Source organism: Pogona vitticeps, chromosome 5 (assembly GCF_051106095.1).
Source record: "Pogona vitticeps strain Pit_001003342236 chromosome 5, PviZW2.1, whole genome shotgun sequence".
Classification (NCBI taxonomy): domain Eukaryota; kingdom Metazoa; phylum Chordata; class Lepidosauria; order Squamata; family Agamidae; genus Pogona; species Pogona vitticeps.
The window spans coordinates 163,318,250-163,336,309 of NC_135787.1; the positions used below are offsets into that span (position 1 = coordinate 163,318,250).

Sequence of the window (18,060 nt, forward strand, 5' to 3'; positions counted from 1 at the left end):
TGGGCCAGACGTCATAAGATATAAGAGTCTATGGGTAACTGTTACGGAGCGGGAAAAAGGCGGGAAAAACCGAGGCAGCCAAATTGAAGGGAAAAAATGTTAGCGAAGTCGTAAAAACCACTCCATGTCAAGGGATATAGAGTTTGCTCAATATAAAAAGTCAGTCCGGGTCGAAAAACCAGAAAAATATAGGAAATAAGACGAATAGAAACAGAGCTCAAAGCGAGAGGTTCCAAATCGCTAGGCGGAAAAATGGAACTGAGGCTTGGGTGGGCGGAGCATGCGCAGTATAGGCAGCCTTACACTTGTTACTTTTCTCTTAAAGCTCGAGAATGTTCCAAGAGGACCGACGCTGGCGCTGGATTAACCCTTTTGTGTGCATTCACAGAAGACCACGATGAAAAACAAGCATTTGTCATGTCCGTTGGTTAGGGGGATTTTGCGGAGGCAAATGGAGCACCTCTTGAATTCCCAAGGGGCCATAAAATGAGGGGGAATAAGGGCAAACGTTCTGGGGGGAAGGCGGGAAAGAAAAAACATCGTATGACGACGAAAAAAGGAACTGAAAGGAAGGTTGAGGAGGTGGAGCTTGCGCCCTGGGGGGGGGAATCTTAATTGTTACTCTTTTTAAGCTCTAGAACAGTGGTGTCGAACTGTGGCCCTCCAGATGTTCTTGGACTTCAACTCCCAGAAGCCTTCACCACCACCTCTGCTGGCCAGGATTTCTGGAAGTTGAAGGCCAAGAACATCTGGAGGGCCACAGTTCGACACCACTGCTCTAGAAGTTTCCGAGACGTCCTCCACAGGAACAGAAGAAACCCATTTGTGTGTATTCACAGAGGCCACTATGAAGAACCATAGCCTATTATCATTACTACCACAAGGGAATTCTGGCCAAAATAAAATGAGCTTGCAAAACTATATGTGGTATAGGAAATAAAGTGTGCTTTTATCAGGTCTCTTTAATGCAAAGTTCCTCCATTCCCCAAAGTTTAAATACAAGCCAATAACTTTTTTTCCCAAAAAGTAGTAGAAGAAAAATACTGTACTCCATGCTTTTCTCATAAAACATTGCTGAATACTGGAGGTATGGATGCATCCATCTCAAGGAAGGGTACAGGAATTCTGTCAGAAAAAAAATGTCTGCTCAGACAGTAGGAGAGTTACAATTTTAGAAAAATTTAAAGTCCCTTACCTTTGGTTTTTTGATCTGTGACCTGTAAATTAAATGATAAGTATAAATAAAAATAGGTGCCGATTTTCAAACTTGTTTTAAGGTTAAAGAGGTGCATGCATGTTTTACAGAATGCTCCTAGTCTTCCAAACCATGCTTCAGACCAAACAGAGGCATCCCAGTGCCCTTCAAATGGTTTGGACTAAGATATCCATAAGCCCCAGTTGACACACAATGGTAAATTGTTAGGGGAGCTGCAATCCAGAATGACTGGAGTGTACCAAATTGCTTAACTGATTTAGAGAAGGGCAAAGTTAACAAAATCACTAATTCTGTCTAGTGCAAAATATACACACACAATCCATGTGGTTAGTATTTAGCTCCATTATTCTGTCAAGTTATTCCAACCTTTGTTCCAAAGTTCAGAAATGTACTATAATTTAATAAACTTTGGCATTTGGTTTAGAATGCCCCCAAGAAATACAGAATGCAGCAAGCAAACCCTGTGTCCAAGCTCTGAGAAAAGTAACCTGAGAGAGGAGAGAGCATTCTGTAGTCTGAGAGGCATAAGCATGACTGGTCTGAGAGTCAGAAAGAGAAAGGTTATGTGTAGAAACAAAGGCTTCACACATATATAATTACTGACAATGTTTAAATTACCTGACATAAGTTAAAATGTTCATTGTTTCACATATCAAAAAACTAGATTAAGGGTAAGGTACAAACTGATACCTTTGGACACAGCTGAACACAGAATGGAATTAAAACTTATTTTGAATGATCTGAATTCTATTACTTAATGATTACTCAAAATGCCTATTAGGGCTAGAATAAAATATATCACTACTGTAGTAGATTCCTTCAAAAGATGTGGACTCTCAGAGAGATTCTGAAAATTTTCCAATATTATATTTCTCCATAGAATTTTTTCTGTATTATATATGTCCAGGTTTACCTGCTGTTGTCAGGACTGTTGTACTGCAATTAAACATCTTAGATGGATAAAAACTTTTTAAAGTTATTCTTACAGTGCTGAGTTGCCCATGGGGCAACTGAAAAATAATGCATGTCAACCTCCTCCTGTATATGCTGCAGTTGGCTTCCGCTTGGGTCTGGATGAGTTTTATACATGGTATATTTGTCCTCAATAGACATATAAAACGAACATGCTATATTGGTTAGCATTATCTGGAGCACTGGAAATTTTTCCAGTTCTTTATTTTCCAGAAAACCCACATTACTGGGTTCCCTTACACTGTTGTGCTCTGACAAATGCCTGAATAAACCCTGAACCTTCTACTACACAATTAAGTACTTCTAAACCCCAAGATCACTATGTGTCATGTTTTCAGCTGCCTCTTAAAAGAATTTGCTGAGCTATCCCCAATTTTGATTGGTACAGAGTTGCTGTATATAACAATGAAAGCAGAAAGTGAATTTTCTGGTTGCACCAACATAGCTGAATCTCTCTTGTACACTAAAGAGCTCATATGCATCATCCCTATCATCGTGCGACCCATTATAACTGAGAAAAACAGAATGAAGTACACCCTTATCAAAGGAAACAAGAAGGTTCCACAAATCACTCTGCCAAACTTATTCTAATCTAGTTAACTATCAAAAGTTAACTTATTTGACTCCGGAGTACAAGCAGAGCCTAAAAAGCCAAAAAGAAAACTAGAGGGTCATGTTCAGACACATTTAAGAGACTACTCCATGTACACCTCCTGAAGAGATATATTTTATCAAGTCAAACGCCTGTTCTTTCAACCACTTGAGCAAAAAGGTGCACCAGAATCCTGTTTTAAGTAATTCCAATAAGCCCTCTTTCAGAGGAAGAAAAGAGTAGATCAGGGAAGAAGTGACACAGAGCAGGGTATCTGGAAAATGCCCCTTTCACTGTTGTCCCAAAAGAATAAGATCAAACAAAACATTTTGCAGGCATTCTTTGATAGCCTAGATCCATTTCAATCATGGTTCACGGCATGCCATGGAACTGACACAGTACTGGTTGCCATAAAAGACAATCTCATGAGGAAGGCAGACAGAGAGAATGTAACTCTGCTGGTCCTCCTGGATCTTTCTCTGGTCTCTGGTACCATCGACTACAGTATCCTTCTTGGGTGGCTATTGAGTCTGGGACTTGGGGGCTCCATTTTGCAGTGGTTTCAATCCTTCCTCAAGGGCCAATCCTAGATGATACAGCTTAGGGAGGCACTGTCCATCCCTTGGGACCTCAGTTAGCAGGGACCCTCAGGGATTGGAAATCTCCCCAATTCTTTTTAATATCTATATGAAGCCGCTGGAAGAAGTCATACAGAGATCTGGAACTCACTATCATCAATATGTGGATGACACACAGCTCTCTCTCTCTCTCTCCTTCTCTTGATCTGCAGGTGATATTGTTTGGGTCCTTAAGTGCTGCCTGGCATCCATAACGGACGAGGGTCATAAACTGAAACTGAATCCAGGTAAGATGGATCCTACTGCTGAGAGGATCATCAGACCAGTTAGAGGGATATTTACCTGGCCTCAATAGGGTTATACTCCCCAAAAGGATCAGGTTCGCAGCTTATGGGTATCCTTGGACCCAGCTCTCTCCGTAGAGATGCAAATATCTACTAAGGTTAAGAGTGCCTTTTATCAATTTTGGTTGATTGCCTAACTGCGTCTCTATCTGGATAAGAAATGCCTAACAACTGTGGTTCATGTGTTTGTAGTATCTATAATAGAGTATTTTAATGCTTTCTATGTTGGACTGCCCTTGATGTCAGTCCAGAAATTTCAGCAGGTTCAAAATGAAGCAGCCAGACTGATTAGGTACTAGCAAATATGAATACACACACATAGTCTTAGCACACCTTCACTGGCTCTCTGTTAAGTTTCTACGCTCAACTTAAAGTGCTGGTCATTACTTATAAAGCGCTTAACAGTTTAGGACCTTGATATTTGGCAGAACGTATTTCCCACAAAATAGCTACATGTCCCACACATTCCTCACAGTACTGGATATTAAGTATCACAACAGCAAAAAAGCTAACACTAGAAACCAAGCTTTCTCAGTCATGGGCCATTCCCCCTGGAATAAGCTTCTTAAGGGCGTTCACTGGGCATCATCCTTCTCTGTTTTTAGAAAGTTAACTAAGCCCAAATTATAAAAAGCTGCCTTCTACTAGCCTGAATAATGTTCTGAGATATGCAAATATGTTTTAATTTATGTATTTTTATTTAAGGATAGTTTTATCTAGCAACAGGATTTATTGTACAGTGGTGCCTCGCTTAGTGATTGCTTCGTTTAACGAAGAATTCACTTAACGATGTGTTTCTTGGAGGAATTTTCCGCATCGTTTAACGATGTTCTCTATGGGGGATTTTCACTTAACGATCTCTGTTTTCGCTCATTTTTAAGTGTCTTAAAATGTTTGAAACCTGTTTTAAATGCTTGGAATCGGTAGTCCCCCTTGTCCGTTCAATGCATTTAAAGGGGAAAAACAAAAAATCACCAAAAATTAAGGAAGACTCAAAACAGAGCCAAATTAAGTTTGCATAGGTTTCACAAGGTGCACTACCGATTCCAAGCATTTAAAACAGGTTTCAAACATTTTAAGACACTTAAAAATGAGCGAAAACGGAGATCGGAAAGCCATTCAAAAGCATTGCAGCCGGCTGCAATGCTTCTGAATGGCTTTCCGTTGGGGGAAACATTGTTTCACTTAGCGATGTTTCCTATGGGGATTTTCGCTTAAGGACGGTAATCCGTTCCCACTGGAACGGATTAACCGGTTTTCAATGCATTCCTATGGGAAATGGTGTTTCGCTTAATGATGTTTTCCCATAGCGATGGGTTTTTTGGAACCAATTAACATTGTTAAGCGAGGCACCACTGTATTTTAATTGTGTGGTTTTGTATCCCTTATATGGTATTTTTAATGTATGGAGGTTTTTTGTATATTGTGAGCCACTCAAGAGAGTGACAACATTAATAGTGCAGTACAGAAATGGAAACAAACAAACAAACATTTTTAAAGGAACAATTGCTCAGTTAAGTTGAGCCTGGGCAGGATGAAAGGCTGTTAGTGCTCTATTAATGAGCAAGAAGTGCTTGAAAAAGATAAAAGCATCTACTCCGGACAGCACCCTACATCCAAAGTTAAAAAGGACACATTTAAACTTCTGCAATGTGCTCTATGAGTGGCCTACCCTTGAAAACTTTGGATCGTTCACTTGTGCAAATGTAACAGCACAGTATTATTTACATCATTCCAGCAGTATAAGTTTCCACAATGCCTGAAAATTGTTTTCTGTGTTAAATTTAACATGTTTGTTTTCACCTCTGGAGCTCTATGCAACCTAGGTTTGGGCTCTCTGAAGGACTGCCTGCCACCAAATAGATCAGGCCATTTATTAAGATCAGCAGAAGATGCCCTTCTGAAGACGGAGGCCATCTGTTAGGCATATAGAAAAGGACTATACCCTGTTAGTTCTAAGCCCTGAAACACACTCTGTCTAGAGCCATTGATCAACATTCTCTAATGTGTTCCTGAATATCATTTTAATAGTTCTGAGTGATGTTTTTATTGTATTATTTAAATTTTATTTTCTGAAATCCTGTTTAGCATAGTACGCAACACAAGAGTTGGCTGATTTGAATCAATTGAACTTCTAGATGACTGTTTAATCAAAACTCCACTTATTAATGCATGTACTCTAGTGCAACCTACAATGCTAAGCAACAGGATTTCAGCCATTCACATAAATATTATTTTGTAAACCATTTTGGCCAGTTTCAGAAAGTCAACCTAGATCTACTTTAAATTAAAAATACAAAGCGTAATTCAAGGGTTGAATATTCGTCTTATGAGTAAAGGCCCTACCTGCCTCCAGTAGAACATACAAAATGGAACATATTTATATAAATAGATGATAAAATTATAAATGTTACAGACAAAGTAGAAACATAATTTTTTCCTCTGCCCCAGTAATGGTACACCTTGAAAGGCCACCCAATGTAAATGACTGGCAACAGATGCAAGACAGACCAAAATTTAAAATATTAAGAAAAGAAAAGAAAAAGTACTTCACACAATATGTAACATGAAATTAAGAGCCATAACTTACAACTATGACAAGTATCTTTTAAGACTGACTGATAGATTCATATGTGAGAATTCTGTTACTAACAATCAGCCATTACAATTAACTGGAACTTCCTAGCATTCAATATTGCCTCTGAAAATCCGGTTTTGGAGAGAGTAGGCAAAGCTCTTGCTTTTCTGTTCTGTTTGAGGGCTTCCTATAGAAGTATTTGGACGATCACAGCTGAAAACAGGATGGTATGACTAAATAAACTTTTGAATCAGAGGGATTCTTGCAAATGATTTGTTATTGAACTAGCATGAAAGCTACTATCTGTATAAACAGGGTTAGGAAAGTAGAAAATTAAAGAGAACATGTCCTGAGCTGCTTTTGAGGCAATGTAACTACTGAATAATATTTCGCAGGTGACCACAGTAGTTCTTTTCAGAGTTCACATGATAAAGGTTATCCTGCAGTCTCTGCCACTGGAAAGAGTATTATGAAGACTGCTGCTTACCTAGTGCTTCTACTACATGTAAAGAGCCAACTCTAGAAATGATGCTGGGGCATCCATATTCTAAAGAATCTCATGAAAGAAATGGGAAACTTTCTGCTATGAAATTCTATCATAACTGTATCAGGATGGCAATCTAATTATTACTGAGTAATGTAGTGTGATAGTTCACACAGGTGCTGCGAAGCAGAGTGGTAAGGTCCTGCAAATTTGTCTTCCATCTACTGCTTTTCTTGGGAGATGGTCAGTCAGATATGCAATCCCTATTGTTAGGGCTCATGGTCTACCGTTTTTCCTGGTTTAGTCTTGGACGGCAAGAAACCTCCTAATCCAACTGTAAGTGCAATATTACGAATGTGCTGACCTTAATTAAAACAATTTCCTTAAAGCTGTTTCATATGCTTTTTTGGGGTGGGGGGCAGGAAAGTGACTGGTTTTAACAAGATGCACAAAGTAAACCTGTTCCAGAGATTCTTCTTCATATACGTTAACACTGTTCCTTTATCAACCAAAATGTTTCAAGATTTAATAGCAAGAAAAACACTAAAATAGCTCCGCTTTAAATGTGAAACCTGAATAGAAAACACAACAGTAAGAGCAATTCTCCACACAGGCTACACCCTTTATCACGTCTATGTTTAAAAAAAACCCTAATTTTTTTACAAAAAGTTAACTTCCTGTGTTTTTGAGAATTTGACAGAGTCACTGCAAGTAAATTGTCTATTAACCAAACTATGCTGATTCTCATATGTGTGCCATAAAATTAGGAAACAAATACCTAGCTTACCTTCTGAGTTGATTCCTTTTTTTTCTTATCCTCTTTCTTTCTTTTCTTGTCTTCCATTAACTGTTCTTCCTTTTCTTGCTCCTTCTCTCTGTTAAAGTTTTAAAATTGAAATTTATACCTCTGCATTTACTTTATTTCAACCAAACTCAAACTCTGAAATAGCAGTTACTATCTGAGAACTGGTGAGAAACCCTCAAAAACGAATGGGTTTTGAAATGGGTGTCTGCTGAGTAGAAAGAGCTTTCATGATTTAAGTCTTACCTCCTATTCTTGTTAAGTTAAGTAGGGAACTAGATACAAGAGGGATACACTATCCCTCCTTGAGTGGGTAGGTGACTCAGAAGACATACAGTACTGCAGTAGCCTTTCACCAAAGTGGATCACATAAGCGTACTTATCAGTTTAATAAAATCAGATGAATGTAGAGGGGATGACCTAAGTGGCCATCCTGCAAATGTCTTCAAGCAGGGACTAAGAATTCAAATAACTCAAAGTAATTGCTCCACACACCTGATATGTAAAGTCCCTCTGGCACTGGTCTATCCCTGAGGTAGAAAACCAAACAATACACACCATTACCCAGCAGCCAATGGAGCTGCAGAACACTTATATCTTCCTTGGTCCCTAGGCTCATAAGGGGTGGGTGCGAGGAAGCAGGCTATCTAATCACCTGGTGTTTAGGCACATCAAATTCATGTCATTCTCATTCCCTGCAATGATCCAAATGGAGGAACAATAGCCTGAATTCTAGCAAAAACTTTTCTTATATTGGCAAAAAGAAAAGATTAGCACTAAGTACGACTACCAGGATGAAATATGCGCAACCCATCCCCAACAAAGACCATGCAATTTTATGTGTTCTCGAAGGCTTTCACAGCCGGAATCTGACGCTTGTTGTGGGTTTTCCGGGCTGTTTGGCCATGTTCTTAAGGTTTTTCTTCCTAACATTTTGCAGTCTCTGGTGAAATGTTAGGAATAAAAACCTTAAGAACACGGCCAAACAGCCCGGAAAATCTACAACCACCACCATGCAATTTGCCCACACTTCTGGCTGACATTACCACTACAAGAAAAAAAACACCTTAAAGGGGCACAATCTTGGGAGGCAGCAAGTACAGAGGTTTGGAAAGCAGATGTTCCTGGAACACTAACTTCAAATCCTAAAACGGAACCATTGTACCACCAGAGGCACAAATATAGTCGCCCTTTAGAAAAATTGCTTTTCCTGAGGAAGGTGAGTTGCCAGCCCCAAAACACTGCCCAATGCAGTCACCTGGTTACCACAGAGCAACTTGGAACAGCCATATTCACTTTCAAACACTGGAGAGCAGAAAAATAAGCAGGAAGGCATATTAACAGCCTACCTGCCATCCTCACACCAAAATCCTCTCCTCAGATACAAATACTAGGAGAAGAACACTGGTACGTATGGCACACAGAACAAGCATCAGCATACCCCTTCCCCCAGTCAACAACAAAGCACACATGGCTGAAGTAGCAACTTCCTCAAATAGTCCTTAGCTCTACTCAGTCAATCCGTCTCTACATTTAATTCCCTTTCAGACACTCTGCACTGACGTACTCTAACCATCTAAGGATGAGGTCTACCTCCTTCTGACAGGCTGAGTGACTATGAACTAGAGATGGGAATGAACTAGTGGGTAAGGCCGCTGATCCAAGAGGTGTTCTGTGATTCCACACCCCCGCCCACTCAGGCAGGTGCCCACTCAGAGGCTTCCCTGCCCCGCCTCTCCCAGGCACTGCTTCTGAGTGGGTGCCTACTAGAGGAGGCTGGGCTTGGAACCACAGAACACTTGTTGGCCCAATGGACAAACCAGCAGAAACTGCCAAACCGGGGATTCATTCCTGTCTCTACTATGAACCCTTTCACTGATACATGTCCAGGCCATGAAGTTATTTGTTCTGAGCAACACATCCCTGCCTTCCAAGCTGGAAGCAAATTCCAGAAGGACCAAGCAAACTGTCCACAATTCCAGCCAGTTTATAGGCTTTGACTGATTCATCCCTTGACCACTATGCTCCTGCACCTGCAGACTGGAGTCAGTGGACTGGAGTCCAGTGGCAGGATAAAGAAATAGATAGTCCCTTGGGAAGTAGATATATCCTTGGATCAAAAGGACTGTATATTTTTCTTTGTTTGACGAGACTCCTCTTTGGAGGTTGGATTGTTTTATTTTTTAGACTCCAAAAAGTAGGAGTAAAGAAGTCTCCAAATAACATACACCTAGGAAAAGATTGTGGCTAAAAAAGGTTTCACCATACAAACAACTCAAAAGCTACAACTCTTGAACACAACTGGGCTATTTTCATGGATAAGTCACTCATGAAATTCAGCCACCCATGTTAGTCTGTTGAAACCCTCCTGAAAAGTATGCATGTTCGCTGATAACTCTGGGAGGACAGTTTCAGCCCTCAAGATGGAAGCCCTGGCATTCAAGCAAGTTAGCTATAGAACTGCGAATGACCAGAGCAGAAGCCTCATGTATGTGTCTGAAAGCTGCCTTCTGCTTATGATCCACAATACAAAGTCACCACCTTCTTTGTGGATCACTGTGTTGGAAGTAGAAGTTGCCATTGGGGCATATGCGAAAGGTATCTTGAGATGATCTATTGCTACAGCTCAGAGAGAAGAGCTTTTTAGCGGGGCCAACAAGTGATCGTCCGTCCCCCAAACAGGGTGAGGTACTTCACCTGGCTTCAATTCAAAGTCAGAATTCCACTCACAATGTAGTTCAGGCTAAGGAGTCGCACATAGTGAAGAAGCCAAAGAGACAGAACTTTCCTTATGTCAGTCATTCCCAACCTTGCTTAACTCAAGTGTTCTTGGACTACAAGCTGTCACCACCAGCTGTGCTGGGCTGGGTTTCTGCGAGTTGCAGTCCATGAACACCTGTATTACCAAAAGTTGGGAACCTGTGCCCTTAGCTGGACAATAGTGTGTAGAAGGTACATCTCTATGGCTGCCAGCACTTGCTCCAGTAATATAGACATGCTTGCATTTCGCTCATGGTGATAAGGTATATGAGGAGTGATGTGACTTGTGTTTTGTCTTCCTTCTAGTTCTGAGGGAAGATAAAGCAGATGACAAAGAAGGGGAGGAAGATGAAGACAGAGAAACATATGAAGTGTTCCTCTTAGGTTTCTTTCACAAGCCCCCAACTACATGATAGGAACAGCGGAAGAACTATGGTTACAGGTAAGTAACCTCTCTTTCTTCTTCATGGCCTCTGTGAATGCACACAAATGGGTGACTAGCAAGCTCACTTACCGGAAGGAGGACCATCAAGCCAACAATGAAGTCAGCACAACCCTTCCGAAACTTGCTTCTTTCTTGGCCCTGACATCTAGACGATAATGCATCATGAAAGTCGAGGGAGTTGACCAAGTGGCTGCTAGATAAATGTTGGGGGCTTCAACGCCACGCAGCCAGGCAGTGGAAGTGGCCATTGCTCTTGTAGAGTGTGCTTTTAGCACATCTGGTGGAGCCTTGCCTGCCAAGTCATGAGCCAAAGTAATGGCAGAGACAATCCACCTCGAGACTGTCTGTGAAGAGGCCAGAGAACCTTTCCTTGGGCCATGGAAGCACACCAAGAGTCTAGGGGAAGTGTGAAAATCCTTAGTCCTGGAAACATAAAATGCTAAAGCATGACAAACCTCAAGGGAGTGGAGCATGCGCTCAACATCAGAACAGGGAGATGGAAAGAATGTCGGAAGAATCAAAGGCTGATTAACATGGAAATCTGAAATCACTTTAGGGAGGAAGGTGATGTCCGGGTACAAGACAACTTTGTCTGGATAAAACTGAATATAAGGAGTGTTGGAGTGTAGATTGTCCATCACTTCATCGGTCTTCTCGTTAAAAAGACTGAGTCCATCAAATGGAAGATCCTCAATGCGGGATCTAGCATCACTGATTCCCACCGAGCGCAGCCAAGCATGTCTTTGGAAGGAGATGGCAGAAGCCAAAGCCTTCGAGGCAGCATCAGCCATATGGCGAGATACAAGATGCTGCTGCTCAGCAAGAGTAGTGGTTTCTAGATGAGTATTGAGCGCATTGGTCCTGATCTCCTCGGGAGCAGACTGAAGGACAGGAAGTATTTTGTTCCACAAATCCCTGTGATAAGCACCCATTGCCGCATGATAGTTGGAAACTCTCATCACAAATGAGGCCAAAGACTATAAACGATGGCCAAGAACATCCAATTTTCTGACCTCTCGGTTACCGGGGATGACTGTTGACTGGCTACCAGCGTGAGATTGATTAGATTGGACAATAATAGAATTTGGAGCACGATGTTTGACAAGGAGAGCTGTGTTGGCACCGTGTGTTTGATAGTGATTCTCAATCCATCTGGAAACTTGGAGGGAGGTGGACGGCTTGTCACGTGATTCTTTAATAAGATCCAGCATCGCTGGTATGAAAGCCAGACTCAACAGAGGGGATTTAGCCTGATTTAGATTGTCAAAGACGAGGTCATGCTTAGGAGGGGGAGGTTGCTCGATATCAAGCTTCAATGACTTGGCCATCTGAAGAATGAGTTGGGAATAAGAGGTAAAGTTTCAGAGGGGGATGGAGGATGAAGATCTGCAACATCCGAATTCGGTGTTGGTAAATTCGACGGAGACTCCCTGGAAGCTTCAGAGGGAGGATCATGTTCAGAAGCTACTGAAACAGAAGAATTTCCAGAGATGGAGAGAGTTGGTGAAGGAGAGCATTGATGGGCCCGAGCAGTTGAAATAGGGATCAGTGTTGGGACATGACGGGCAGATTGGGATCCAGACAAAGCAGCTGTGGGGTGCGATGTTGACGCTGATGGCACCGAAGAAGCACACGATTACCTCCTGATACTAAGAAGACGGGGAAACATGGTGCTGCTTCGCTGCCCTTTTACACGGAGGGGACTGCGAGACTGATGCCTCCAAGTTAGAGAGATGGATGACAGTTGTCTGCCCGGTCAAAACAGGGCTAGAATGGGCCGAGGCCGGGCTGGATATGACATCAGCCTCAGAATGGCCATGACTTGGAGACAAGCTCGGTATCGATAACGAGGCTGGAGCTTAAGTAAGCAGTATTGACTCTCCCGCTTCTGAAATGAGAGTCCTGGTCCGGTATATCTCTAGACAACTCCTCCAAGATGGGAGATGGGAGGGAAATCTGAATGACCGGAGGCTCGAGGGTGGTGAGGCTTAGGAATTTGCTTAGCTTTCTTTTATTTAGCCCTGTCCTTCTCCTTTTGCGTCTTATCAGGTCAGGCTGTAGCGAAGCCGACTTCAACCTCGAGGTCAATGTTGATGGGGATTTCGGCTTGGAAGCCTTGGTAGAGGCTTTCAGCAATGGAGTAATTGAAGCTGGTGGGTGACAAGACTCAGACCGAGGCACTGGAGTGGAGTTAGGCTCCATCGTGGGACTCGTTAGATAGCTTGAGGGTGTTAAGGATTTTCCCCACAAATGGGACTGAAGTCATTGCAGTCGGAGTTTAAGAGCCAGCATTGTTAATCTTTTACACTCCGGACAGGAGTGGGTCTGGTGACTTTCGCCCAGGCAGAACAAGCAACGACTGTAGCTGTCAGTAAAAGGAATTTTATTGGCACACGTCGTACAATGCTTGAATGGGCCTGAAGAGGCCATAAAAAGGGCAGGAAGGTGGGAATGGGGGGGGGGGGAGAGATGAAAGAAAAACAACTCACAGGGAAACGTCTGTAAGTGAGAAACTGATAACATCTGTAATCCAGGAATCGAAAACATAAGGTAGTCTGTAAGATCAAAAAACTGTAAGATGGAGAAAATCAGAAAATTGCTCTAATAATCGCTATAGAAGTTGGATTTTTGCAGCAGCTAGAAGGAACTGAGGTATTATGGGTGGGCGGAGCATGCGCATCATGGGGCAACCTCCTATTAATCACGTCTTTTAAAGCTCTAGAATATTCCCGAGAAGTCCTGCGCAGGCACAGTAAAACCCATTTGTGTGCATTCACAGAGGCCACAAAGAAGTAGTTAACACATCTGAGCTGTCCCACTAGTCCCACAAACCAAGAAGAGGAAATTGTAACATTGGAACTAATGTATAACCAATATGATTATTACACAGATAAACAACTGTGGGAATACTCTGGACCCAGTTCATTTTCCTAGATGCCCAGGTGACAACAGTGGTCAGAAAAGTCTCTCTAGCATGACAGCAGGAACTATATTTAGAGAAGACCTGGCTTCAGTCAGACATATCTCAGTTTCATTTGGAGAAGATTACTGATACGTCATTAACATTAAGCTAGTAGAAGATCCCTTCATGCAATTTCCCTACACTCAGAGACCCATTTTCAGGAGTGCTCTCTCTCAGAAGAAAGCAGGATAGAAATTAAATTCATGGGTCCATTAACTATTGCTCTTGATTAGACATTGCCTTTAGATTTAGTTTATATTTGGGATTATTACTGTTTTGGTCTGGATTAAGTTATTTATGTCTTTGTGGGCTGGGGTGGGTAGTTTTGTTTTAATTGCCGCTAGTCACCCAGAGTAGTGCTTAGGTACTAGATGGGTGGGGTACAAATATAATGAATAAAATACAATAATAAATTAATTATTTAAATGACTGAATAATATAAATCTAAATAAAAACATGAGCTTCCACAAACTCACTGCTACCAGCATAATACTGGATACCACCCACTGTGCTTCTCCTGCTCATCACAGGGGTGAAAAAAAGATAAGATGGATAAGCAAGGTTCTTAACATTAATATATAACAGGACAGAACTGATGTGAAGTTTACTTATAATAGTTTAACTTAACTTTCTGCATATGGGCAATTTTAATATAATTAGAAACATCTTTAAATGGCATGCATTTTAAAAATATAATCAAATAATGTCCAGAATCACTACCCCGGAATAATTATGCTGTAGGATTTTTACCTTATTGTAGCTTTCAAAAGAACTATTTTTGAATGTACAGAAGTTCATTAATTCAAATTGCATTAGTAACAAGCCAGAAATGTTTTGTCATCAGGCTTGTGAGGAGATGCCCTTTCTCTGTTCTTTACATCCAAAATCCAGTACAAGTCAGGGATAGCCAATTCCCAGGCTGGATTTGAAAAGGGACAGTGGAGCATCATTCCTGAAAATATGATGCACTTCAGAGTACCTCAGCAATGTGGGTTCTATTATCACCTGCACAGAGCCCACATTAAAAAACTAACAACCATGTGAAATAATAGTGCAACAAAATGTACAGAAAGAAGCACAGTGACAATGGAAACCCTTGTACAAATGGAAAGCTCAGTAGCAATTTACTGTCTCCATTAAGACAGCAAAATAAACTGACTACTTATTCTACATTCTATCTTTTAATGTGACAATCTGTTTTTGGGCAGGAGCATTCTGATATAAATGGAATATGCTATGTGGCCCTCCCCAGATGTTTTGGAGCCTAGAACACCCATCAGCCTTAGTTAGCGCAACCAATGGTGAGAGATCATGGGAGATAAAGAGTCCAAAGCCACTTTTAAGAGCCATAGTAGTTTACCCCTGCTACAGCAAATAATAAGGAAAACATCTAAAATCTGACTGCAAAATTTATGATCTAAATTTGCGGTTCCCAATCTTGGGTAACCCAGGTATTCTTGGACTGCAACTCACAAAAACCCTGGCCAGCATAGCTAAAGGCTTCTGGGAGCTGTAGTCCAAGAATACCTGGTTACCCAATGTAGAGAACCACTGATCTAATATAAGTTAAACATTAACAATGTTAATTAAGGACACATTTATTTTGTGTTACAGTGCAACAGTCATACTCTCAGTTTAAGAGTAACTTCACTGTAACACATTTTCTACATTAAGAAAAATCTGTATATATAATGCTATGGATATAGTGAATTTTTATTAGTATTTTAATGTGGTGTAGTAGGCAATTCTGGATTACAACTCAGGAGACCTGAGTTCAAATATTCAATCAGCCATGAAAACTCACTAGACAGTGGCAATGGTAAACCACTTCTTCAACATCTCACATAACTTGAAATCTTATTAATATTACAATAAGTGGGAAGCAATTTAATAATAATAATAATAATAATAATAATAATAATAATAATAATAATAATAATAATAATAATAATAATAATAATAATAATAATAATAATAATAATAATAATAATAATAATTTATTGTCATTGTAAGTATATACACAGTATACCCATACAACGAAATTCACAGACACCCAGAGACCAGACACATGCACACACATAAAATTCCCCAAACACTCTCCACCCACTAAAATCCCCCACTAAAAATACAAACATCTACATCGCAGGCCAAGTAACACAGTCCAACTAATTATTCACTACTGGTGGTCTTTAAGCTCATTATTAATTGCAATTATAGCTCTGGGATAAAAACTATTCAGAAAACGTGTGGTCCGAGTCTTAATTGTTCTACATCTTCTGCCAGACGGTAACAGTTCAAAAAAGTTATAAGCAGGATGGGAAGAGTCTCTCAGAATGCTGTCTGTCTTTCTCAGACAGCGGGATGTGAAGATGTCGTCTAGGGTTGGTAGCTGGAGCCCGATGATATTCTGGGCAATTTTAATGGTTCTCTGTAGAGCTTTTTTGTCCGCTACAGAGCTACTCCCAAACCATGCCAGAATGCCATAGGTTAGGACACTCTCAATGGTGCTACGATAGTATGACAGAAGTAAATGCTGAGATAAATTTAACTTGCCGAGCATTCTCAGGAAATACAGCCTCTTCTGTGCCTTCTTCATTAGCATGTTGGCATTTATAGTCCATGAGAGGTCCTTTGAGATGTAAGTACCCAGAAATTTAAAACTACCAACTCTGTCCACTTCCTCACCGTTTATGTACAGTGGTAAATGTACATTTCTCTTCCTCCTAAAATCAATTATGAGTTCTTTAGTTTTTTTGATGTTAAGTGTGAGATGATTTTCTTTACACCAAAATATCAACCTTTGTACTTCCTTTCTATAAGCAGACTCATTGTTCTTATTTATGAGCCCCACCACTGTCGTATCATCCGCAAATTTAATAATTGCATTGGTGTTATACAGTGGGTTGCAATCATGTGTGTACAGGGAATAGAGGAAGAGACTTAGCACACAGCCCTGGGGAGCTCCTGTACTTAGTACCAGGGTAGAAGAATGGTGAGATCCTATCCTTACTGACTGTGGCCTATCTGTCAGAAAATCCTTTATCCACATGCAGATCTCCTGAGGTAATCCCAGGTTGATCATTTTAAAAAACAACCTATCAGTAGATCTATTTCTCCTGTATGCAAATTGCCATGGGTCCAAAGAAGGTGGAAGACTAGCCAATGTAATCCAGCACCAATCTCTCAAAACATTTCATAATAACAGATGTTAAAGCTACTGGTCTATAATCATTGAGAGATACCACAGCTGACTGCTTGGGGACTGGCACTAAAATAGATGTCTTCAGGCAAGTGGGGACAGAACACTGCAACTAGATTGAAAATATCCATAAAAACTCCAGCTAATTCTGCAGCACAGCCCCTAACAACTCGTCCCATGATTCCATCTGGTCCAGCTGCCTTTCAAACATTAATATTCTGGAAAACGTGTCTCACATCTGAAATCTGCAGTACTAGTGGTTGTCTGTCAATGGTAGATTCTAGTGATGCATTATAGACAGTAGGTGTTGGAATAATGGTTGTTCCTGTTTCCACCTCAAAACGGCTGAAAAATTGATTTAACTGCTCAGCCAAAAAATCACTGCTGCTACACAGACTGTTTTTGTTACTCTGCCCCGTGATTTGTCGTAGGCCATGCCATACTCGACGAGTGTCAGAACTCTCAAGATGTTGTTCAATTTTCTGGCTGTACATAGCTTTGGCATCCCTAATGCCCCTTTTCAGTTTAGCTCTGGCCTCTCTATACTGTAGTTCATCACCAGAATGAAAAGCAGCATTTCTGGCTTTTAATAAAAGGCACACTTCTCTATTTAGCCAAGGCTTGTTATTAGAAAACACTCATACTTGTCTGGTGGTAGTAACAACATCGATGCAGCTTTTGATATAAAACAGTACTGTAGAGGCATAAGTATCAACATTGTCCTCCTCAAACAGTGCCCAATCAGTGCTCCTAAAGCAATCTTGAAGTTGCACAGATGCATCCACTGGCCACACTTGTATTTCTCTAATTGATGGTCTGATTCTTTTAACAAGAGGTCTGTATGATGGAATCAAAAACAGATATATATGATCTGACTGTCCCAAGCTAGGCAATGGCTTCGTCTTATATCCATGCATGATGTTACTATATACCTGATCCAAGGTATTTTCCCCTCTAGTGGGACAGTCCACATACTGATAAAAAGTTAGGGAGGATGGTCTTTAAATTGGCTTGATTGAAATCACCTGCTACCACCAGTGTATGATTTCCTTCCTTTCAAAGCAAGGAGGTAATGTCGGCGTATTTTTGGGGGGGGGGGAGGGAAAGGTAAAAAGGTTCCCTGACCCC

General features: G+C 40.9%; 1 protein-coding gene across 7 annotated transcripts in view; it reads right to left on the bottom strand.

Annotated features, from left to right (window-relative positions):
• Positions 1 to 18,060, bottom strand: part of TNRC6B (trinucleotide repeat containing adaptor 6B) — a 158,616-nt gene that overhangs the window by 61,795 nt on the left and 78,761 nt on the right. For all 7 annotated transcript variants that reach the window (XM_073000133.2, XM_073000136.2, XM_073000134.2 and 4 more), the window contains 2 exons: positions 7,552 to 7,639; positions 1,196 to 1,217 (listed from right to left, as the gene is read on the bottom strand). In XM_073000133.2, the coding sequence (XP_072856234.2) occupies positions 1,196 to 1,217; positions 7,552 to 7,639 (110 nt within the window). The remainder of the gene's footprint in view (positions 1 to 1,195; positions 1,218 to 7,551; positions 7,640 to 18,060) is intronic.